This window comes from Accipiter gentilis, chromosome 18 (assembly GCF_929443795.1).
Source record: "Accipiter gentilis chromosome 18, bAccGen1.1, whole genome shotgun sequence".
Lineage (NCBI taxonomy): Eukaryota > Metazoa > Chordata > Aves > Accipitriformes > Accipitridae > Astur > Astur gentilis.
The window spans coordinates 17,285,232-17,303,524 of record NC_064897.1 but is presented as its reverse complement, the minus strand read 5'-3'; the positions used below and the strand labels follow the sequence as shown (position 1 = coordinate 17,303,524).

The following is an 18,293-nucleotide window of genomic DNA, read 5'->3' as shown; positions in this document are numbered from 1 at the left end:
TCAAGGTTGTTTTGGCTTTGTGTTAATATGTTTGGGGTTGTGGAGGGCTCTGGAAGGCACTGCTGGGAAGGATGCAGGTTTTCGTAACAGAGTAAAAAGCTAAAAATCCCAAATAACCCATGCGGGGGCATTTTTTCATTTTATCTGTTCTGCAAGATACCCTTTTTGAAACAGAATTTTACACTTTTCTCAGTTACCCCCTCCGGTTTGGGGGCCTCTGACACACTGGGCCATGCTGGGACTTGTGTACCCCACGTCAATCCTTATTCTTCTTGGTCATCTGGAAACATTTATCACTTCCTCGAGAGAAGACTTCAGCCCCTTGTACAATATATTGCACTGCTTTATGAGAAACGGAGAGAGCAGCTAGCCTAACCAAGGATAATAGCAGCCTTTCTTCCAGACTTTGCCCAGAAAATGATCTACCCTCCTCTTTCCTCTATTGAGAAAATTGATTTGGTGAAGGGCCTCATAGTTTTGTAAGTAAGCCTAGATTTTTTTTTTTTTTTTTTTTAAATACAGGAAATCCATTTCTTTAAAGAAATGGTTAAGGAAAAAAGCTGGCTTATTAGCATGCAGGTTTTTCCCCAGCACACTTAGTAGGTAAATTAGGAAAATTAGTAGTAAATTAGCATACTGCACAAATTGTGAGAAGAATACTAAGCACTGCTGGGTATGGGAAGACACATGTGGGGACGAAGAGGCTAAAAAGCATCTGAACAATACGCATGGATATTCAGCCAGAATTCGAACCGGTGACTGCTTCACAACCCCCGCGTTTCGTTCAGTCCCTTTTCGAAGACAAACGGGTGTTCGGGTGGTTTGTGCGTCCCTGCCCGACGACGTGAGTCCCCAGGGCAGGCTGCCTTTCTTCTGCCCTAAGCCCGCCATCACACAGACGGGGTCACTCAGCCCAGGCCCCATCTTTCTTCCCCGAGGAAGCGCCCCGCCCACCGCGCCCACCGCGCAGGCGCACTGCCGCCCCCACTCCCAAGGACTACAACTCCCGGAGGCGCCGGCGCGGAGCGCCTGCCGCCCGTGTCGCGAGCGCTGATTGGTAGAGGCGGTCGGCGCCGCCTGGAAGGCTGCCCGTGATTGGGGGCGGCGGCGGGCGGCGGGTTGCCTCGCCGTTTGAGTTGTGGAGGGCCAGCGGCGGCGGTTGTTTTGCCGTTGGGGGCCCCTGACGGTAGAGGCCCGTGAGGCGGCACCGGCGGCGGCGGCGGCGGCGGGTGGTGCCGGCCCCCTCCCGCGCTGCCTCGGGAGCTTGTCCCTGGGTTGTTCGGCAGGGGGTCCCCCAGGGCCCCTATGGCCGTTCCCGGCGGGGCCTGCGACGCGCCTTAGCCTGTGTCTCCGCCGGGCACCCCCACCTCCGCCAGCTTCCTGGGGTACCCGGCGGGCGCCGCAGGCGGCCCGGCTGAGCCCCGGCTCGAAGCTTCTGTCCCCTACCCGCCGTCAGCCCGGCCCTTCCTCAGGGGCGCCATGAGCGCGACGGACTGCTCTCCGGGGAGCTCCCCTCGCTCCAGAAGGTAGTGTGGGGGCTGCCTCCGCAGTCACCCCGCGCCGAAACTGCTCTGGGGGCTCTGGCCCTGCAGCTCTTCCCGTTCTGTCCGGTAGCCAGGCTTAACGGAAGGCACCGTTTTGTCCGCTCTGGTACCTGCTGCGCTTCCCTCTCCTTAGGCCTTTCCGTTTCTACTGTTCCTTAGTTCAGTAATAAACTATTCACCTTGTGCCTATGTTACCTGTTTTCTTCTCTTGCTGTTATGTTTCCAAGTGTGTTGTTTAAGGCATTTCTGGGCGCAGCTGAAGGGAGTGTTCCTCCGTTAATTGATCGTGTTATTGTGCATTTAATACTTTCCTACAGTGCCAGGAGTTAAGGAGCTTGGCGTGTTTTCACAGATGTGGCACGTTGGGGTTCTGATCTAAGCAGCTTTGGTGAGCTGGTGCTTAAAGGTCACGGCTGCTTCAGGGTCACCTGACAGATCGTTATATGATCAAAGTTCTGGCGCTGGCTCCAGAATCAGATTCTGGACTGTGTTTTTGTTAAGCAGATCTTTAGTAAAGAGGCTTCTTAGCTGTAATTCTGTTACTCATGGTATCATTAAAAAAAAAAAAGTGTTTGTCAGATCAACATAAATAACGAAAAGAACACTTCCCAAGGGAATTTTGAACTCTGCGTGCAGCTCTATTTGCGAATTTGGTGCTTGTTTGAGCAGCTTAACTGTGTGAATGCAGTAAACATTGTTTAAAAGAAAAATCAGATATGTAATTACACATACTTATTCTTGGTTTGACTTATGTAATATTGACATGCTTTCCATCTAGTACCTCAACATAAGATTCAAGAACTTGGAAGCTTCTATTTCGCTATCAAGGGTGAACAAGTGATGTGGATAAGACCATCAAGTACACCAGAAAAGAAAGCATGTAGATTCTGAGACCTACACCTTAAATTCTGGCAGCTGGTGCATCAGCTAACCTGAATTATTGTGTTTATTCAACAGTCTTTCTTCTGAAAGTGTTTTTCTCTCTGGATATCAGATAGTGATTCCATCACAGATTATGTCTTCCTGTTTATCTCACAGTGGCTGCTGCTTCTAATTGCACAACAATGGACTTTTTGTCCCCTTTGTTTTCTCCTTCTTTTCCTTCCTCCTCTTCCTTTCATGTTCACTCTCCCCAAATAACCTCTGAGACTCTCCTTCAGTAGCATTTTTCTTTCTCCCTTTTCCATCAGTTAGCCCTATCTCCACAGTATAGTAAGCCTGCAAGCTGTTCTATATCAAAGCTTTTGGTTCTCCAAAATGCCGTGATCTCCTGTTAATACTCGGAGCACAGACAAGCTAATCTGTGTTTGAAATTGAATCTGAGTTAAAATTGAAAATCTTTTTTCAACTATTTTAGAAAGGTTTTTTAATTTTATTGTCTGAATCTTACATGTCATTAGAAACTGTTTCTGTCCAGGCTTGCAACCCCCCATGTCTCATCCAGATATGCTAGTTCTCAGTCTCCGAGTCAGCAGGACTTTACTCCTCTCCCTTCAATCAATGAGCGCTTGGCCTTTCTCCGGCCATCCCGGGAGCTGCTGGAATACTACCGCAAGAAGGTTGATGACTTTGATGAGGAACATGAGGATTTGGTGAAAAGGCTGGAGAGATACAAAGAAACGTATGATGAGCAGGTTAGAAAAAGTTTTTGAATTATGATGCACTATGTATCCTTACAAAAACTTAATATTTTTCTTCAGTTGAAAGCTCCGCACAGATGGTCTTAAGATTTACCAGTAACGTGGTAGAACTAAGTTAAGAAGTTGATTTCAGGGTTTGATTGTAAAATCTAGCTGTCTGTCCTCTGTCAAAGCAAACACTCATGCCTGGAGGATATTCTTCTATTCTTAAATTATTATAGTTTGGTTATTTCTTCACAGTGGGTTGTTTGTTTCTGTTTTTTTAAAATTAAAGCCTGAGTTTAGATGTTCAGTTCTCATTTTGTCCAACTTCTTTCCCTTGTTTCTCACAGTGAAGAATGAGTGCTCCTTTGTCCAAATTTAATGGGCTTTGAGATACAGATATAATTTGTATTTACTGCAATGGAATTCATACGCTTGGCTGTAGGCTATTAAGCAGTATACTACACAGCAAATAAATACGAATTTAAAAGAATCTCCAAAACCTAAAAAAAAAAAAAAAAAAAAGCCTTTTAAGAGGAAGAAATCATAGAGAATATCATAGAGAATATCTGTAAGATATTCAGTGCTCTGATATGCCTTACAGCATACATCTGTCTAGCGGTCATATTTGTAATTGTGAATGGCACTTTGGGAATAGAATGGTCACTTCTGAGGTGATTGAGGTGTCTCCTCAAGTACTGGCCATGCTTGAAGCAGCCTGAAAGCCCTCAGGAAACACGTGACGTACAACTTACTTTCATTCAACATACGGGAAAAAGAGGGGCAGGTTCCAAAATAGTGTCTTCTCTCCTACAGGAATGGTTTTCTGAAAGATTTTTTAGTTTTCCGCACCAGGTAGAAAATCATTAATGGAACCTAGTAGCTAGCCCGATTTCTTACTACTAAACCATACGGATATTTTAATGTTTATTCTTCAGTAATTTCTTTTAAGAGTAAGTGTTATTACAGAGGCTTTGCTAGGTTTTTGTTGATGTCAGACTCCCCATACCTGTGCCACACTGACTGCCAGTGCAGAAGTGCGACCACTGGAAACTGGAGATCCTAGCTTAGGCCTTATTTGACTGCTGCATAGTGACGATGATTTTCAGGGCTCTGAACTCCCTGTTGAACCGTTTTTTAATAATTTTTCAATACTGCCCTCATCTGGTCGAATTTTGTAAGAGAATGAAATAATTCACTCAAACTGGCAGTTGCTCAATACCAGTTACAGGCTTGGGGCACAAGCAGTTTGAAGTTTCTAAGTGTTGCCCAATGCTCTGTATCATTTCAAGTACCTTCTTCTCTCTACCTAGCACAAATTGCAATGGGAAGTACATCAGCGAGAAGAGGAGATTGCGGAGTTGCAAAAGGCTTTGAGTGATATGCAAGTCTACCTCTTCCAGGAGAGGGAACACGTCCTTCGTCTTTACTCAGAGAATGACCGGCTGAAAATCAGGTGTGCTGTCTTAGCTGGTGGGCTGGGTCACTGGCAGTAGCAATTGCATGCATAATGTTCTAATTCTCGTCCAGTTCTGGAGTCTTCAGAGAAGCACTTATGCCATGCTTCCCAGGGAGGGCTCCTATGAAATTGTACCAGTCTTGGAGGTGGGATGCAATCTGTTGGGCTGCTAAATATGTTTCCACTTATTATTCCTCCTATTCCAATAGTAGAAGCGAAAGCAGAAGTTGAACATATTCAGATTTGAATTGTGAGTTGCCAGTTTGAATATGGAGGTTCTGATTTAAGCAGACTGTGGTGGGTTGACCTTGACTGGATGCCAGGTGCCCACCAAGCTGCTCTATCACTTCCCTTCTCAGCTGGACAGGGGGAGAAAAACTACAACAAAAGGCTTGTGGGTCAAGATCAGGGCAGGGAGAGATCATTCACCAATTACCATCACAGGCAAAACAGACTTGACTTGGGGAAATTAATTTATTACCAATCAAATCAGAGTAGGATAATGAGAAATAAAACAAATCTTGAAACACCTTACTGCCACCCCCCTTTCTTCCCGGGCTCAACTTCAATCCCAAATTTTCTACCTCCTCCCACTGAGCGACACAGGGGGATGGGGAATGGGAGTTGCAGTCAGTTCATCACATGCTGTCTCTGCCACTGCTTCCTCCTCGCTCTCTTCCCCTGCTCCAATGTGGGATCCCACCCACAGGAGACAGTCCTTCATGAATTTCTCCACTGTGGGCCCTTTCTATGGGGTGCAGTCCTTCAGGAACAGACACCGCACCAGCATGGCTCCCCTGCAGGGTCACAAGTCCTGCCAGCAAACCTGCTCCAGCGTGGGCTCCTTTCTCCATGGATCCACAGGTCCTGCCAGGAACCTGCTCCAGCACGGGCTTCCCATGGGGTCACAGCCTCCTTTGGGCATCCACCTGCTCTGGCGTGGGGTCCTCCACAGGCTGCAGGTGGAGATCTGCTCCACTGTGGACCTCCATGGTCTGCAGGGAGATGGCCTGCCTCACCATGGTCTTTACCATGGGCTGCAGGGGAATCTCTGATATAGCCCTTAATGTAGTTTGCTTTAAAAACAATGGACACTTACAATTTGTTGAATGAAGTATCTGAAAGGATTTTAGGTAGTTCATAACTCTGGAATACAAATTCTTTACCACCACGTGCTATTGCTGTATCAGCCTATGTAGTATCATATTTGAAAAGAGCAATGCTCCCCAGTGCCAGTAGAATTGGTGGTGTTCTTATTGTATTGGCAACATCAGTAATGTCTTTGGGCGTTTGTATTTAAAGCTGTATTCTCAAGAACTGCAATAGCTTGGAAAACTTGTAAGCATTAACAAGTAAACTAGAAAGACAGTGTTCCACAATGTCTTGATGTACTTAAAAATAGCAATGTGCTGACCACTTTCCTTGAATTCCAGGGAACTGGAGGATAGAAAAAAAATTCAACATCTCCTGGCTTTAGTGGGAACAGACAGAGGAGAAGTTACATATTTTCACAAGGAGCCTCCACATAAGGCAAGTTCCATTTGTCTGTAGAACTCTGCTTTTGATTGTAACTGGAAGATCTGTACCCCAGAGGCTGACCACAGACCAGATCTGTCCCGCAAGTCAAAAGTTGCTAAATGAGCCCAAAGCAGGAGGTATCTGTAGCTCTGTAGCAACACCAGGTTTTAGTATAGCTGCTGACAGATAAGTAGCACACTGGAAGTAGGTCCTCTTAGCATCAGTCCCCTTCTCCCTTCAAAGCATACTTCCAGATCAGCCTCCTAAGTGTCAGATGGAGTCTGAAGCCATCTGGCAAATGGTCATTGAGAAGTTGGAGAGAATACCACAAAGAGAAAAAGAAAAAAACGAAGTGCAGAAATGACCAGGTGCGGTGCTTGAAGATCAGCTATCTCAGAGTGCCTATCTCTTAGGGCCTCGGTAAAGAGTAAAGCTGTGTTGGAGTTGCTGCAGTAGTTTCCTAGGCGAGAGACTGCAGAAGAGCCATCCCCTCTAGGCAATATTGTATTGCATATTTCAGAAATAATGCTAAATTGATTAAATGGCAGAGCATATGAAGTGCAGTGTAGTTGAACCTACTTAAGGTCATGAATCACAAATTATTTGGACATACAGAGACTATGATGGAATATAGGATTTCTCTTGGATTAAGGTACAGAAAGAGGCTGAAATAAGCTGCATTGTTTGTGGTTGTTCTACACTGCTCAAGCAGTTAAAAAATCTTGCAGAAGCTTTAAAATTCCCTGATACGGGGTAGCTCTAAAATTAGGCCTATTATATAGCATCAACCTCAAGATAAGCATTGGGGTTATAACCTGCTTCCTCATGACCTTCAGTTTTTGTTAAGTGGGTTTCAGTTCAACAGTTGAATTGTTTCAATAGTTTTATTGGTTAGCTTTTATTCCAGGCTTGTTCAGTAGCTTGAGTGAATGTGCTGATAAATCAAGCTTCGTGTTTCTCTGTCTTGCTAAGGCAAGAAGGAGCATGAAAGAAGGAAATAACATAATCTTCATCTTCACCTTCCTCCTCTTCTCGCTGTCACCAAAATGCTCCTTTTCCTGTTGAGGGTGCTGACTTTCATCCTAATGAAGCCAGCAAAGGCAGGATTACTTTCCAGTTACCTTTCGGTGAAAAAAAATAGAGGCAGAAATGGCAAAACTCAGCCATGATAAAGGAAACTTTTCAACATGGACATTACACTTACGAATGTCTTCCTTGTCTTGTGGTAGAAGTAAGGTAACGCTGTTCTTTTGGATATTTCATTTTACTCTTTAAGATTTGTTCTTGACCATTGCAACTTTGGAGAAGTCAGATGTTCAGCACAGATATCTAATCTTGTTTCTGTAGGTTACTGTTCTGCAAAGGCCAGCTAAATCCACAGAGTCACATGAACGAAATGATACTTCTAGAACAGGTACCACACCAAGCTGATGAACAGCAGCTCAGCTATTGATACTTATTTCTCTGCGTGTTTGTGCCTGGTATACCAAAATAATTCCTTCCTGTGAATATTTTAGTATACCTCTATTAAGTTCCCTAAATGTATCCATGTGTACATACACATATATATGCAGTACTCTTGGCTTCCCTTTGAAATCTTTTAAAATAACCTGAGCTGGCTCTCATGTCCATGATCTGCTCAGCTAAGAAAAAGGCTGGTGTGACTATGGAATGGCTGTTATGGAACTATGAAGGTACCAACTGGACAGGCACCCTTAGCCACAGCCATTCCAAGGTGTTGTGTTCTGCCTGCCTTTAGTGTAGACAGCAGTGTGGGTCTGTATGCCTACTTACTGATTTTCTCTTTTGAAAGCACTGCCTCTTCCAAATTGACTGAAATTAGCTAACACTCAAAACTCATTCAAGGCTTCATGCTTGTGCAACTCTATCATCTGCCTCTTCATCATTTATTTAAGAAAATTTAAGTTTGCTTTCTATATATGCCATGAAAATTAGTAGGTTGCCTAAATATCGTGGTGTGATAGTGTGGGATAAAGGTATAGGATCACCATAAGTTCTGAAACTCTTTTCTTCCAGCTAGCCCTGCTAGAAGTCCTTGTGACTGCAGCAGTGGCAAGTGTTTTCCTGTTCTTGTAGGCCTGCCAGAACATACAATATTTCGTGCTTGGAAAGATACTGCAGGTAGATTGGAAAACTCTTTTCTACTTCTGTTAAATTTCTGCAATAGGCACCAAGAGGAGCACTTCAAAACCAGCAGCAAAAGGAGAGAAACCAGAAGGTCCTGAGAGATATCAGAGAGATAATCAAACACTTCTACTTCAGGTAAAAACATTTGCTACATGATGGACATAATTCCTGGCTGTCCAAGAAATTATGATAGACAAATATGCTGTCTGTTTAGATAAGATGTAGTCATGCCAATTTTATCAGTCCCCATGTCTTACTATGGATTCCCACTTTCCCTCTGTTTACTTAGCTGTTTCTTTGCAATGAATGTAAGCTTAGATTTAAGAACTTGTATCTGATTCTGGAAGCTTTACATAAGTAGAAGTTCCAGTAATGTCAACTGGAATATGTTGCCCTTAAATACAGAAGGTGGGTGTAATTGATATTATCTCCTGTAATTTGATTGTGCCTATGAATTTACATTAAACACACAGAAGATCTGCAGGGTTCGATATTTTGTGGAAGTCTGACAAAAGCAATGTGTCTGAGATGGAATTGGGCAGCCCTGATAAGATGCACTAGTACAATGACATGTTCCCTTTGCTAGACTTCAGTGAAAGATAGGGTGTAGACAGCATGACAGAATGGAAGATAAAATGTACAGAATCATGAATTGGGGAAGATACCAGAAGCTGTGTCTAAAGCATGAGGAAGTATGAGTCAAGAAAAGCAAATTAAAGAGCAAACTTGTACAGCAGATAGATTTTTTTTTTATTATTTTTTTTATTTTTTTTTAATTTTGTTGTTGTTGTTCAAGGGCAGTGGTGACTGACCTAGTAGCCAGTTAGCTGTCTAACAACATTTATTCTGGAGCAAGAGCATTATACAAAATTGTCATAAAAATAAGCTATCTAAGTACATGCAAAGTTTTTTCGGATAGTTTTTTTACACATAGGCCAGATGCACATTTTTCAATTACTTGTTCCAATTTGTCTCCCTGACTATGTGCCCTAGATCAAGATTCTTTGCATCCCTCTCCTTCACTCATCTTATTTACATTTAGTAATTCATTCTGGTTGAGTAATTTCTTTTGTTCAAGATATGTGGACTTGCTGCCTTCCTAGAATTTAGGGTTTTTTTATATCACCATTTCATTGGAAGATGGTAGAACAGGGACAGAAGTGTCTCTGCATATTCCAAAGGATTTGTCACATCCTTTGTGCAATTTAAATCTTTCCAATATCTTCGATCTGTTGTTGCTGCTTATAATATGCCTGTCTTGCCTTTAGCGTGATTTTTTTCTTAAAATGTTTTAGCTGTTTGAAATACTTAGCATTAAAACAAAAATAAAAATTTGAGAAATTAGAACTCTCAAAGGTATTATGGGGTAGAGTCTTTGATCTGAATCTTGGAATTTAAGAGACTTGCAAGGACAGGAGCAGAGTTGCTGTGAGGTCTTATTCAGTAATGTGTTTGCTTATTCAGGTGGAGGCCCTGCAAGCTCAGATAGAAGAACAGACACGATTATCCAAGGAACAGATTGAGGCACTACTAGAGGACAGGCGGATTCACATGGAGGAAGCCCAGCTCCAGCATCAGAGGGACCAGGACAAGATCAAAACTATAACAGATAAGTGAGTGTGAGAGAATAACCATGACGTAGTCATGAGATGAGAAGAGAAGGGAACAATAGAAATATTTTGGCTTTCAGTATGTTGCTTTCTGCAGCAGGCCATCTCTTTGGTAGTGTGCGTAGTAATGTGTAAGATGGAGTAATCTACATATTAAAAATCCTATTTCACATTGGAAGAATATCACTTCTTTCATTAGATAAGAAGAGCTAAACTTGTTAGGAAAACACCTTATCTTTTTCTTCCATGCCTCTTCGAACTTGCAATGATGACTGAGGAAATTAAGGTAGGAACTAGGAAAGAAGTTAATTAACTCCACTGCGATCCCTTTTTACAGACTCCATAAGACCCAAAATCTCTTATATGAGAGTACCCGTGACTTTCTTCAGCTCAAGTTTGATGCCCGAGCCAATGAGAAAGCATGGATGGCAGAGAAGGACAGTCTGCTGAGGAAACTTGACAAAGATCTGGATCAGCTTACTATCAGTAAGGAGCCAGGAAGAGAGAAGAAGCAGAGAGATACCAAGAAGATGCTTCGAGCAGATGATGGAGCTTGGAAACTCCACAGCAGAGAAATAAATGTAATTTGTTTTTGTCCTAGGTAGAGGCTCTTTAACAGTTTTTGACTAGAAAATTGGAAGCATCTGGGTTTTGCCTAGATAGGCAGTAGCTAGCAGCTGTTTCAAAGCTGTAGTGGCTTGCCATGACTTACAGTAGCACTTCACTGTCAGTTTCTTTTATGCCCAGGACAATTCCCTACTTCTGCAACCTGTGTGATATGTGGGCCAACAGTTCTTAACCTGCTTGTTGCACATGCCTTTCTTTTAGTGTAAATGGTCTCAGCTAATGGACTTAGAATGCAGTGTCTATATGTTCCTTGCTGCTGTTGGGGGAGAATAAGTCCTTTCAGTTGATGTCCCCCAGCAATTCTACGGTAGTCAGGATTTTATTTCCACTTCAGGTATACTTTCAGTGAGAAGCTGGGAGATCTGAAGTGGGTAAACAGGCAATAAGGAATTGGAAAGTAAACAAGTAATAGGGAATTGTTTTCATCTACTACTGAATGAAATGCAGTAATGGGCAAGCAGCTGTGAGAAGCGGAATTACAGCTTTAGTTGAATATTATTTTTAAGGGGAAGAGGAGAGAGTTCTTTGAGCAGTCAGGCAGAACCGATAATCTAATGAAAAGGTTTTGGTAATGGAAGTGGGTTTAGAATATTGTCCTTACCTGGTTATATCCTTAGCTGTAGCTCCAGTTGTTAATTTTTATTTGCCTGTCATATTGTCAATCTATCACACTTGCTGTTCCGGAGCAGTTGAAATTTTGTGAGCACTGGCTTTTGAGTTGATTCTTTCTGTTCCTCCTATGTCCTAGTCACTGCAAGAACAGCTAATGCAGGAACAGCGCCTATCAAACATGTATAGAGAGCAGTGTATCACCCTGGAAGGTGAGCTGGCTAGGATTCGTGAGGAGGGAGATGTTGGCAGAGAACTCTTTAAGGTAATTAGTCTGTAATCATCTGCTAGCTGTGTGATGATCTTGCAGGTTTTATTTTGTATACCCTATTGAGTTTTCATCTCCATAGGAACGCTCAGAAAAGATGGGGAAGCGCCTGAAGCTGATGACTCAGCGATATGAAGCCTTGGAAAAACGTCGTAATATGGAAGTGGAAGGCTTCAAGAATGACATTAAACAGCTTCGGCAGAAGTTGAAAGATGTAGAGAAGCAGCTTTTTATGGTAACTGCTAAGCATTTCTGAGGCAGACTATTATGAGCTTACCCTATAGAGGTGTATTCTCAGTATTTAAATGCAGTATTTCCCTAGAGTTAAGGAAATAATTTCTTTCCTAAGTGTTCCTTTAGATATTAATATTTGAAAAAACTTGCCTTCTTATGTAATTTATGAAGCAAAAAAAATTTGTCTTTGTTAATCAGGCATCAAGTTTGCCAGGAACTGCCCTGATTATACATTAGCTGTGTATTTTTGTTGCAACTCTGAGAGTTCTTATCTGATGCCTGTAGCTCACTTTACTGCCTTGCAGTTTTGAGACAGCTGAGTAGTTTGTTTCAGAAGTATATCCTGCAAAGAAAATACTGATTGGTTTTCTTTCTGGGGCCATAGTGTTTGGTTTTGTTCCAGTAAGAGGTAGATCATTGACTTAAGTATTGTGAATATTCTATTCATTCCTTTGTTAATATCTCAGTTGTAACTCTCCAAAAGTTGCTGCAGAATCAATGGCTGGAACTTGAAGCTGTGTACTCTTTAGTACCTTCCAGATGTGTACATGAACATCAGAACAGCTTAGAAGGGAAGTCACAGCCTTGATGTTGCTTGGAGTTTAGGATGAGATATTTATCTAAGATATGCTTAGGAGGTTGATCTAGGCATAGTTTTTGTTCAACTGACTCTCCTTCAGGAGTCTGGCAGTGCCACCAATTCATTTGTTTTCTGTACTTTTGGCGCACAGTTCAGTTTAATTAGACTAATGCACTTGTCTTCCCTAATTACTTCAATTTTTTGTTTGTTTGTTTTTGTGTTGGGTTTTTTTTTGTTTGGGTTTTTTTCTGTTTTTTTCTTGGGCTGTGAGTTTTTAAACTTTATTCTTTAAGGACTAAACAGCATATGTGAATGGGGGAAAAATTGCCTGTGATACCTTTACTACAGACCTGTAAGTTTTGTAACTGTGAGTGTCCCCTTAATTGTAATTTCTTTACACTTTTAACCACAAGAGGGCAGAGGAACAAAATACTTGCTAGAAGTCTTCAGAGTGATCTTTAAATCCTCCTCATCACTTGAGGTCAAAATGACTACAGATGACTAAATTTTCTGATTTGCGTATTAAAGTCTTTGACCAAGAACTACATGATGACAACTAGACGCCCTAAAGGGTCGAGAGAAAAGAGGACTTTGAGAGCAGCTTCCAAGGCTGTGCTGCTCTGCTGTTGAAAGTGGCTGGGCTGGCATGCTATCTATCCAGTTCCAGGGTGACAGGAAATGGCAGCCCTGGCTAGCTTGCCATAAGGAATTCTGATTATCAAGCAGCCTTTATTCGGCTCAGTATGGGCCATATGGCATGGCCTGAGACTAGGCATTGTCTTGAACTGCTCTTGAATTGTATGCCGTTCAGAAGGCAGCAGGTTGGCCACAGCTGTTAAACCACCTCTAGTTCTAGTAGCAAAAGATGACAAAATGTCATCATATCAGGTGAGGTACTTAGAACTACGTAAAAGTTAGCTGATAAATAATTTAACTTGCCTTTTTTTTGTGGGTCTCTAAATAATGCAGGAATTAGAAAAGAGCTGACAAGTTATGGGTAAACTTGATTATATTCTATCCAGATTTCTTTCTCACAAGTAATACAATACCATAATGTATGAAAGCTTTGTTCTTTATTTTTAGTTCTGGAGCACCTTTCTATTGGTGATATGTATTAGCCTAGTGATATTATTAGCTTAAGCATCCTCTTTGCTAGCTACAAAGGGTCTCCTTTAGCATTCTCTCCCTCATATCCTCATCATAATGCTCTCTAAATTGTATTCTGTACTGCTTTGTTTTCTTAATTTGTTTTTCTTTTCCTTTTTAGGTGACTCTGAATATTGGACCAGACCAGGATCTTGCAATTCTCCATGAGGTCCGCCAAGGAAACAGACTAACCCGTAAAATTCAAGGAGAACTAAAAAACTTAAAAGCAAAAATCTATGGCTTAGAGAATGAACTACGGGTCTGCTGAAGCTGAGGTATTAGCTAGCATCCTAGTTTTAGGAATGGGACATTGCTGGGCTGGAATAGTCATATGTGAGAGCAGCTCCTGCCTGTCTGTTTCCTGGCATTCAGTGACAGAAGGCTTGAGGAAATCTGCAGTTAATGTCATAACACTGTACTTGAGCCGTTCTTAACACGCCAGATTATATTGCTGTTTCTGCTGAGAGATGGCATGTGATAAGACTGACATAGAAAGTACATGATGACTGATACATCAGGAATATGCTTATGACTTCATCTTACCTTCATATCTGTGGTAGGGGTCAGTGTATACTGGCCTTCACCTTTATTTGGAACACATTATAAACCACATATATGGTTATAATGACATTAATAATCATGGACGGATCTAGTTCAAGATCTGAATTGCTTGACTGACCTCTTCCTATGTGAGAAGCAGCTTTTAAAATGGTTTAAATGATTACTGCTTTGGTGCTTAGGCACATCAGGATGTAACTGGAAATTTTCTTTGAAAAAGACCACGTATAGAAAGTACATATTAAAGTGTATTACATCTGATTCCCCTTGACAGTATAACTATTTTAAAATGGCTTCCCTTTGCTTGGTTCTAACCTCATTGGGACAAACCTGACTGATTTAATATGGTGGAAAAAGATAACCTGTTATAGAGCTCATCTGCAAGAACCAGCAACATCTACACTTGTTTTGAATGTTTGGAGGGGAGGGAAATACTACACTGTCATCACCTTGTCCCCTTCCTCCCATTTTATCTTAACACAGAGAAAGCCTATAATAAAAGGCATCTAGTATCTTCCTTAACCACCATATTATCTATCTTTGTAGCTTTAAACAATATCTTGGTTATGTACCAACAGATCATGGTCAACTTTTGCTACAGCAGTTGTTGCTACTGAACTGTAACTGAAATTGGGGTGGCAGAGCAGGTGCCTAGTTGCTGCATGATAAATATAACTCTATGATTATTATCTTCATATCAGCCATCAGGACCTCACAATTCTAGAAAACAGATGAAATCATGAAAAGAGTTACGGCATGGTTTCAGCCCACTTTATAATTGCAGGTATTCATGCTTTTACTGTAGCATCAGCAAATCTTGTTCACCTTGTAGGCTGAGAGCAGATCTGTGTTGGGAAAAGTATTTCAGTGCCTCTGTTTCCTACTTACCTTGTTAAATGTGACAGAAGCAGAACAATGTCTTTCTGAAGTATACACCTATAGGCTACCAGCACTTCCCTTCTTGTTGAAAAGAATTTAGTGTGTGAAAGCAGGCAGTTTCTTTTGGATGTGGTAGTGGCCATGGAGATCCTCATTCAGTGTCTGGGAGAGGTAGAAATGCAAAAGATGGTTTTGTACTGTCAAGATTTGGAGAAAGAATTGTTTTTATAGCACCAGCTAAAGCAATGCAGGATGGGAAATTCACTCAAGAAGTCAAGGCCCACATCAATTGTGTTTCGTTTTTGTGACAAACTTGCTGTCTCTCCCTTATGGTATTGTACTGTGGCTTTTATTCTGTGTGTGTTCTTAACGTCAGATTCATCACAGACAGACTGTAGTGTTGGGTGGCTGGTAGTCTGTACGAAAATGCTCAACTACTACTACAACTTAGGAGAGACTGTTTTAAAGTATGTTGCACTGATTAGCTGAAAATGCTGAACTGTTCAGAAACTGATTCATGAGCAACTTGGGTGCTGATGCTATGTGGACAGTTGAGGAAAGTTATTAAATAATGCTATCCATCATTCAGTCTCACTCTTTCTTAGTTGACTAGTACTTTCTCAGATAAGTCTAGCTAATTAAGGTAAGTTTGTATGTGAAATAACATGCTACCAGTTTAAAGATAAGATATCAAAGTTATCACACGTCCTGGAAGGCTGCTTCTGAAAATTGCTACATAATGAAGTATTAACCACTTATTCAGCAGGATCCATCTACTTAAATTCACCTGATGGGAAGCTAGCAAAAAGGTTTCTTGAACCTATAGAAATAAATGGGTTTCTGTTTATTTTCAACTCTTCCAAGCTAAAGAATTGCCTGTGAAGACATTTTCCTCACTTGAAAGCCCTGAAGCGTGTCTGGATAAAGACTGTAGGCTTTGACATTGAGGTTTGTAAGATTGGGAGGAAGTATTGGGGGAAGAAGGATGTAAATGTTTAATTTCCTGTCTTCCTTACAGATATTCTTTATTACTTAAAAGACTGAACAGAATAAAATGACTACATTCCTAATATATCTGCTGGTGAGTGGTGGGGGTGGGGAAATTACGGTAGTGCTGATCTGTAAATCCATTTTATTTGGAAGCTTGAGTATTTGTCCAAGGGCAGGAAGTGCAAAGTATTGTACATGCTCTTTCTGCGTGACATCATGTGATCATGTGAAATTGAAATGTTGCTTTATATTGCCAAAAGAAATGTAGACCTTCAAGTCAAGAACTGCCTTAAAGACCCAAGTGCTTCCTGCCACTGACAACTACCCTTTAAGATGGCAGTAAAGAATTACTGGCATTTCCAAAAGGGTTTCCTGGGAAAGGTTCCAAGACCTATATTAGTCAATTTTCTTCCACAATTTTTGGGTAGAAAGCAAAAAATGGCATTTACTCCAAAGACCAATTAACTTTTTTTTTTGCTAATTTAAGTTAATAACGTGTGACTTGTATCGTTTCAATACAACTAAATGCCAGGTTATGTATGTAGGAGCACAGAATTTGAGAGATCTCCAAAGTGACTGATTCTAGGAATACAGAGACTATCCTGCAGAGGATTAAAGGTTAGAACTGGACAAGTGTTCTTACTGTAAGCCAAGACACTAAAATGTTTCTTGCATAAATAGGAGAAAAGTGAGCAGTAGGGAAAAACTTTATTGTGGTGTAGCCTTATTTAGGTAAGGAAGGAATGCATACATTTCAGAAAGGATGTTGAAATATTGGGTAAGGCACAGAACCACAGATGATTCAGCAGAAGAGAAAAGGTTGTGCAAGAACTCGTATTGCATTAAGAAGACTGATTAATATACACGTATCTTGAAGATTAAAAACTACCAAAGGCCTCTCTATCCCAGCAGAGATAGGCTAAGCAGAACCAGTAACCCAGACCTGAAGTTAATTTAGAAAAGCACACATTTTTAACAGGAAGATTGTGCTTTTTCCCTCACTACAACAAACTATTTGTGGAGGTAACAAATTCTCCACCTCTATCTTCAAATCAAAAAATGATTACACCTCTGGAGAAGGTAGCTTGTTTTAATAAGTTACTGGGTTTGGCACATTAGAACTTAATGAAATATAATTATGTGAACTAACAGGAAATCATTTAAAGGTTCATTTTGGCTTTAAACCTATGATTTATTTATATGCAATATTTGTAGGAGTTTTTCAGCACTCATGCAGTTGCCTTAATTATAGGAATGTATGCTGTGTCAGCTCACCCTACACAGCAAAGTTACACAAGGTAAAAAAAACACAAACCACAACCAAAAAACAAAACGCAAAAAAAAAAAAAACCAAAAATTCCCTCATGATCTCCCTATACCATAACTTGCAGTAATTCCCCAATTAATGGACGCTGTCACTGCACTTAGAAAGGCAGATTAACAGTAGCCACAGTTCTGATAGCTGTCAGAATAAATCTAAATAGTAGTGTAGTATATACTTGTATGCAATGGCAGTACTTGAATTGCTTATATAAGTAGTAGTATCAATTCAGAAACATGCACGTTTTACCAGGATGGATGGAGTCTGTGGGCAGCCCAATATTCTGGAATTGTGATGTCTCTGAATGTAGGCCAGGAAGTAATTCTTTGATAATTAAGTACTTTTCTGAGACTAGCTGGGAGCAACATCCCTGTTCTGGTAGGTGTTCATATTCATGAAAAGCTATGTCGTTCAGACTTTTAATTACAGCTCACAAATACATTTAATTCTGTTACACTAGAATGTATCTGTGCCTGCTCAGTCAAAATCCTAATAAAGTTGTCTCATTTGTCCCCATTCAAGGTGGCATCATAGGTCATTTGTATATAAGGGACATTTTAGGATTTTTCTTTCTAATTTTTCAGCAATATTTTGCTTTTATATTCCCAAGTTGCTTTGAATTATAAGAAAGATCCCCTTTACTCCCTAAACAGTTATTCTTAAATTTGCAAGTCTAGCTGTAGAAGTATACACGTTTTTTAGTATGTGGACTGGGATTACGTACCAAAACATACTTGGATACAGTCTAGAAGGTGTGGTGACGATTCCTTTTGGCTGCTGTATTCACAGGGTTTAGGCACAAAGAACAAAGTTTGGTTTGATTCTTATGTTGCATCAAAAGTTTAGGACTTTCTGTCTGAAACAGGCAGTCAGAGGTAACTGGAATTTAACTCACTAGCAGGAAACATTTCTGCTATGACTGAAGTATTTGAGAAGAGTGGGGTGGACTTCTGATATTTCCCATTTACACCAAATTAACTGTTTGGAGAAAGGGCATCTCTGAATATGAATTGAAGTGGCTGCCCTTCAAGTAATGTCCAAAAATACAGTTTTACAGTATCAATGGGGTTGACTATTCACTTAAACTGACTAAATTGCACTTTTTAAGAATTGCGATGCTGTTGGATTGTGGACAGATTACAAATGTGTAAATATGGATTATTTGGTTTTATTCAGAAAA

General features: G+C 41.0%; 1 protein-coding gene across 1 annotated transcript; it reads left to right on the top strand.

Annotated features, from left to right (window-relative positions):
- The first annotated feature begins 1,149 nt into the window (after positions 1 to 1,149).
- Positions 1,150 to 17,544, top strand: CCDC77 (coiled-coil domain containing 77). The gene is made up of 11 exons (XM_049822680.1): positions 1,150 to 1,526; positions 2,962 to 3,178; positions 4,480 to 4,622; positions 6,059 to 6,155; positions 7,491 to 7,557; positions 8,332 to 8,426; positions 9,756 to 9,904; positions 10,239 to 10,482; positions 11,277 to 11,402; positions 11,488 to 11,640; positions 13,487 to 17,544. The coding sequence occupies exons 1-11, from the start codon at positions 1,480 to 1,482 to the stop codon at positions 13,631 to 13,633; spliced, it is 1,485 nt and encodes a 494-aa protein (XP_049678637.1). The 5' UTR covers positions 1,150 to 1,479; the 3' UTR covers positions 13,634 to 17,544.
- The last annotated feature ends 749 nt before the right edge of the window (positions 17,545 to 18,293 follow it).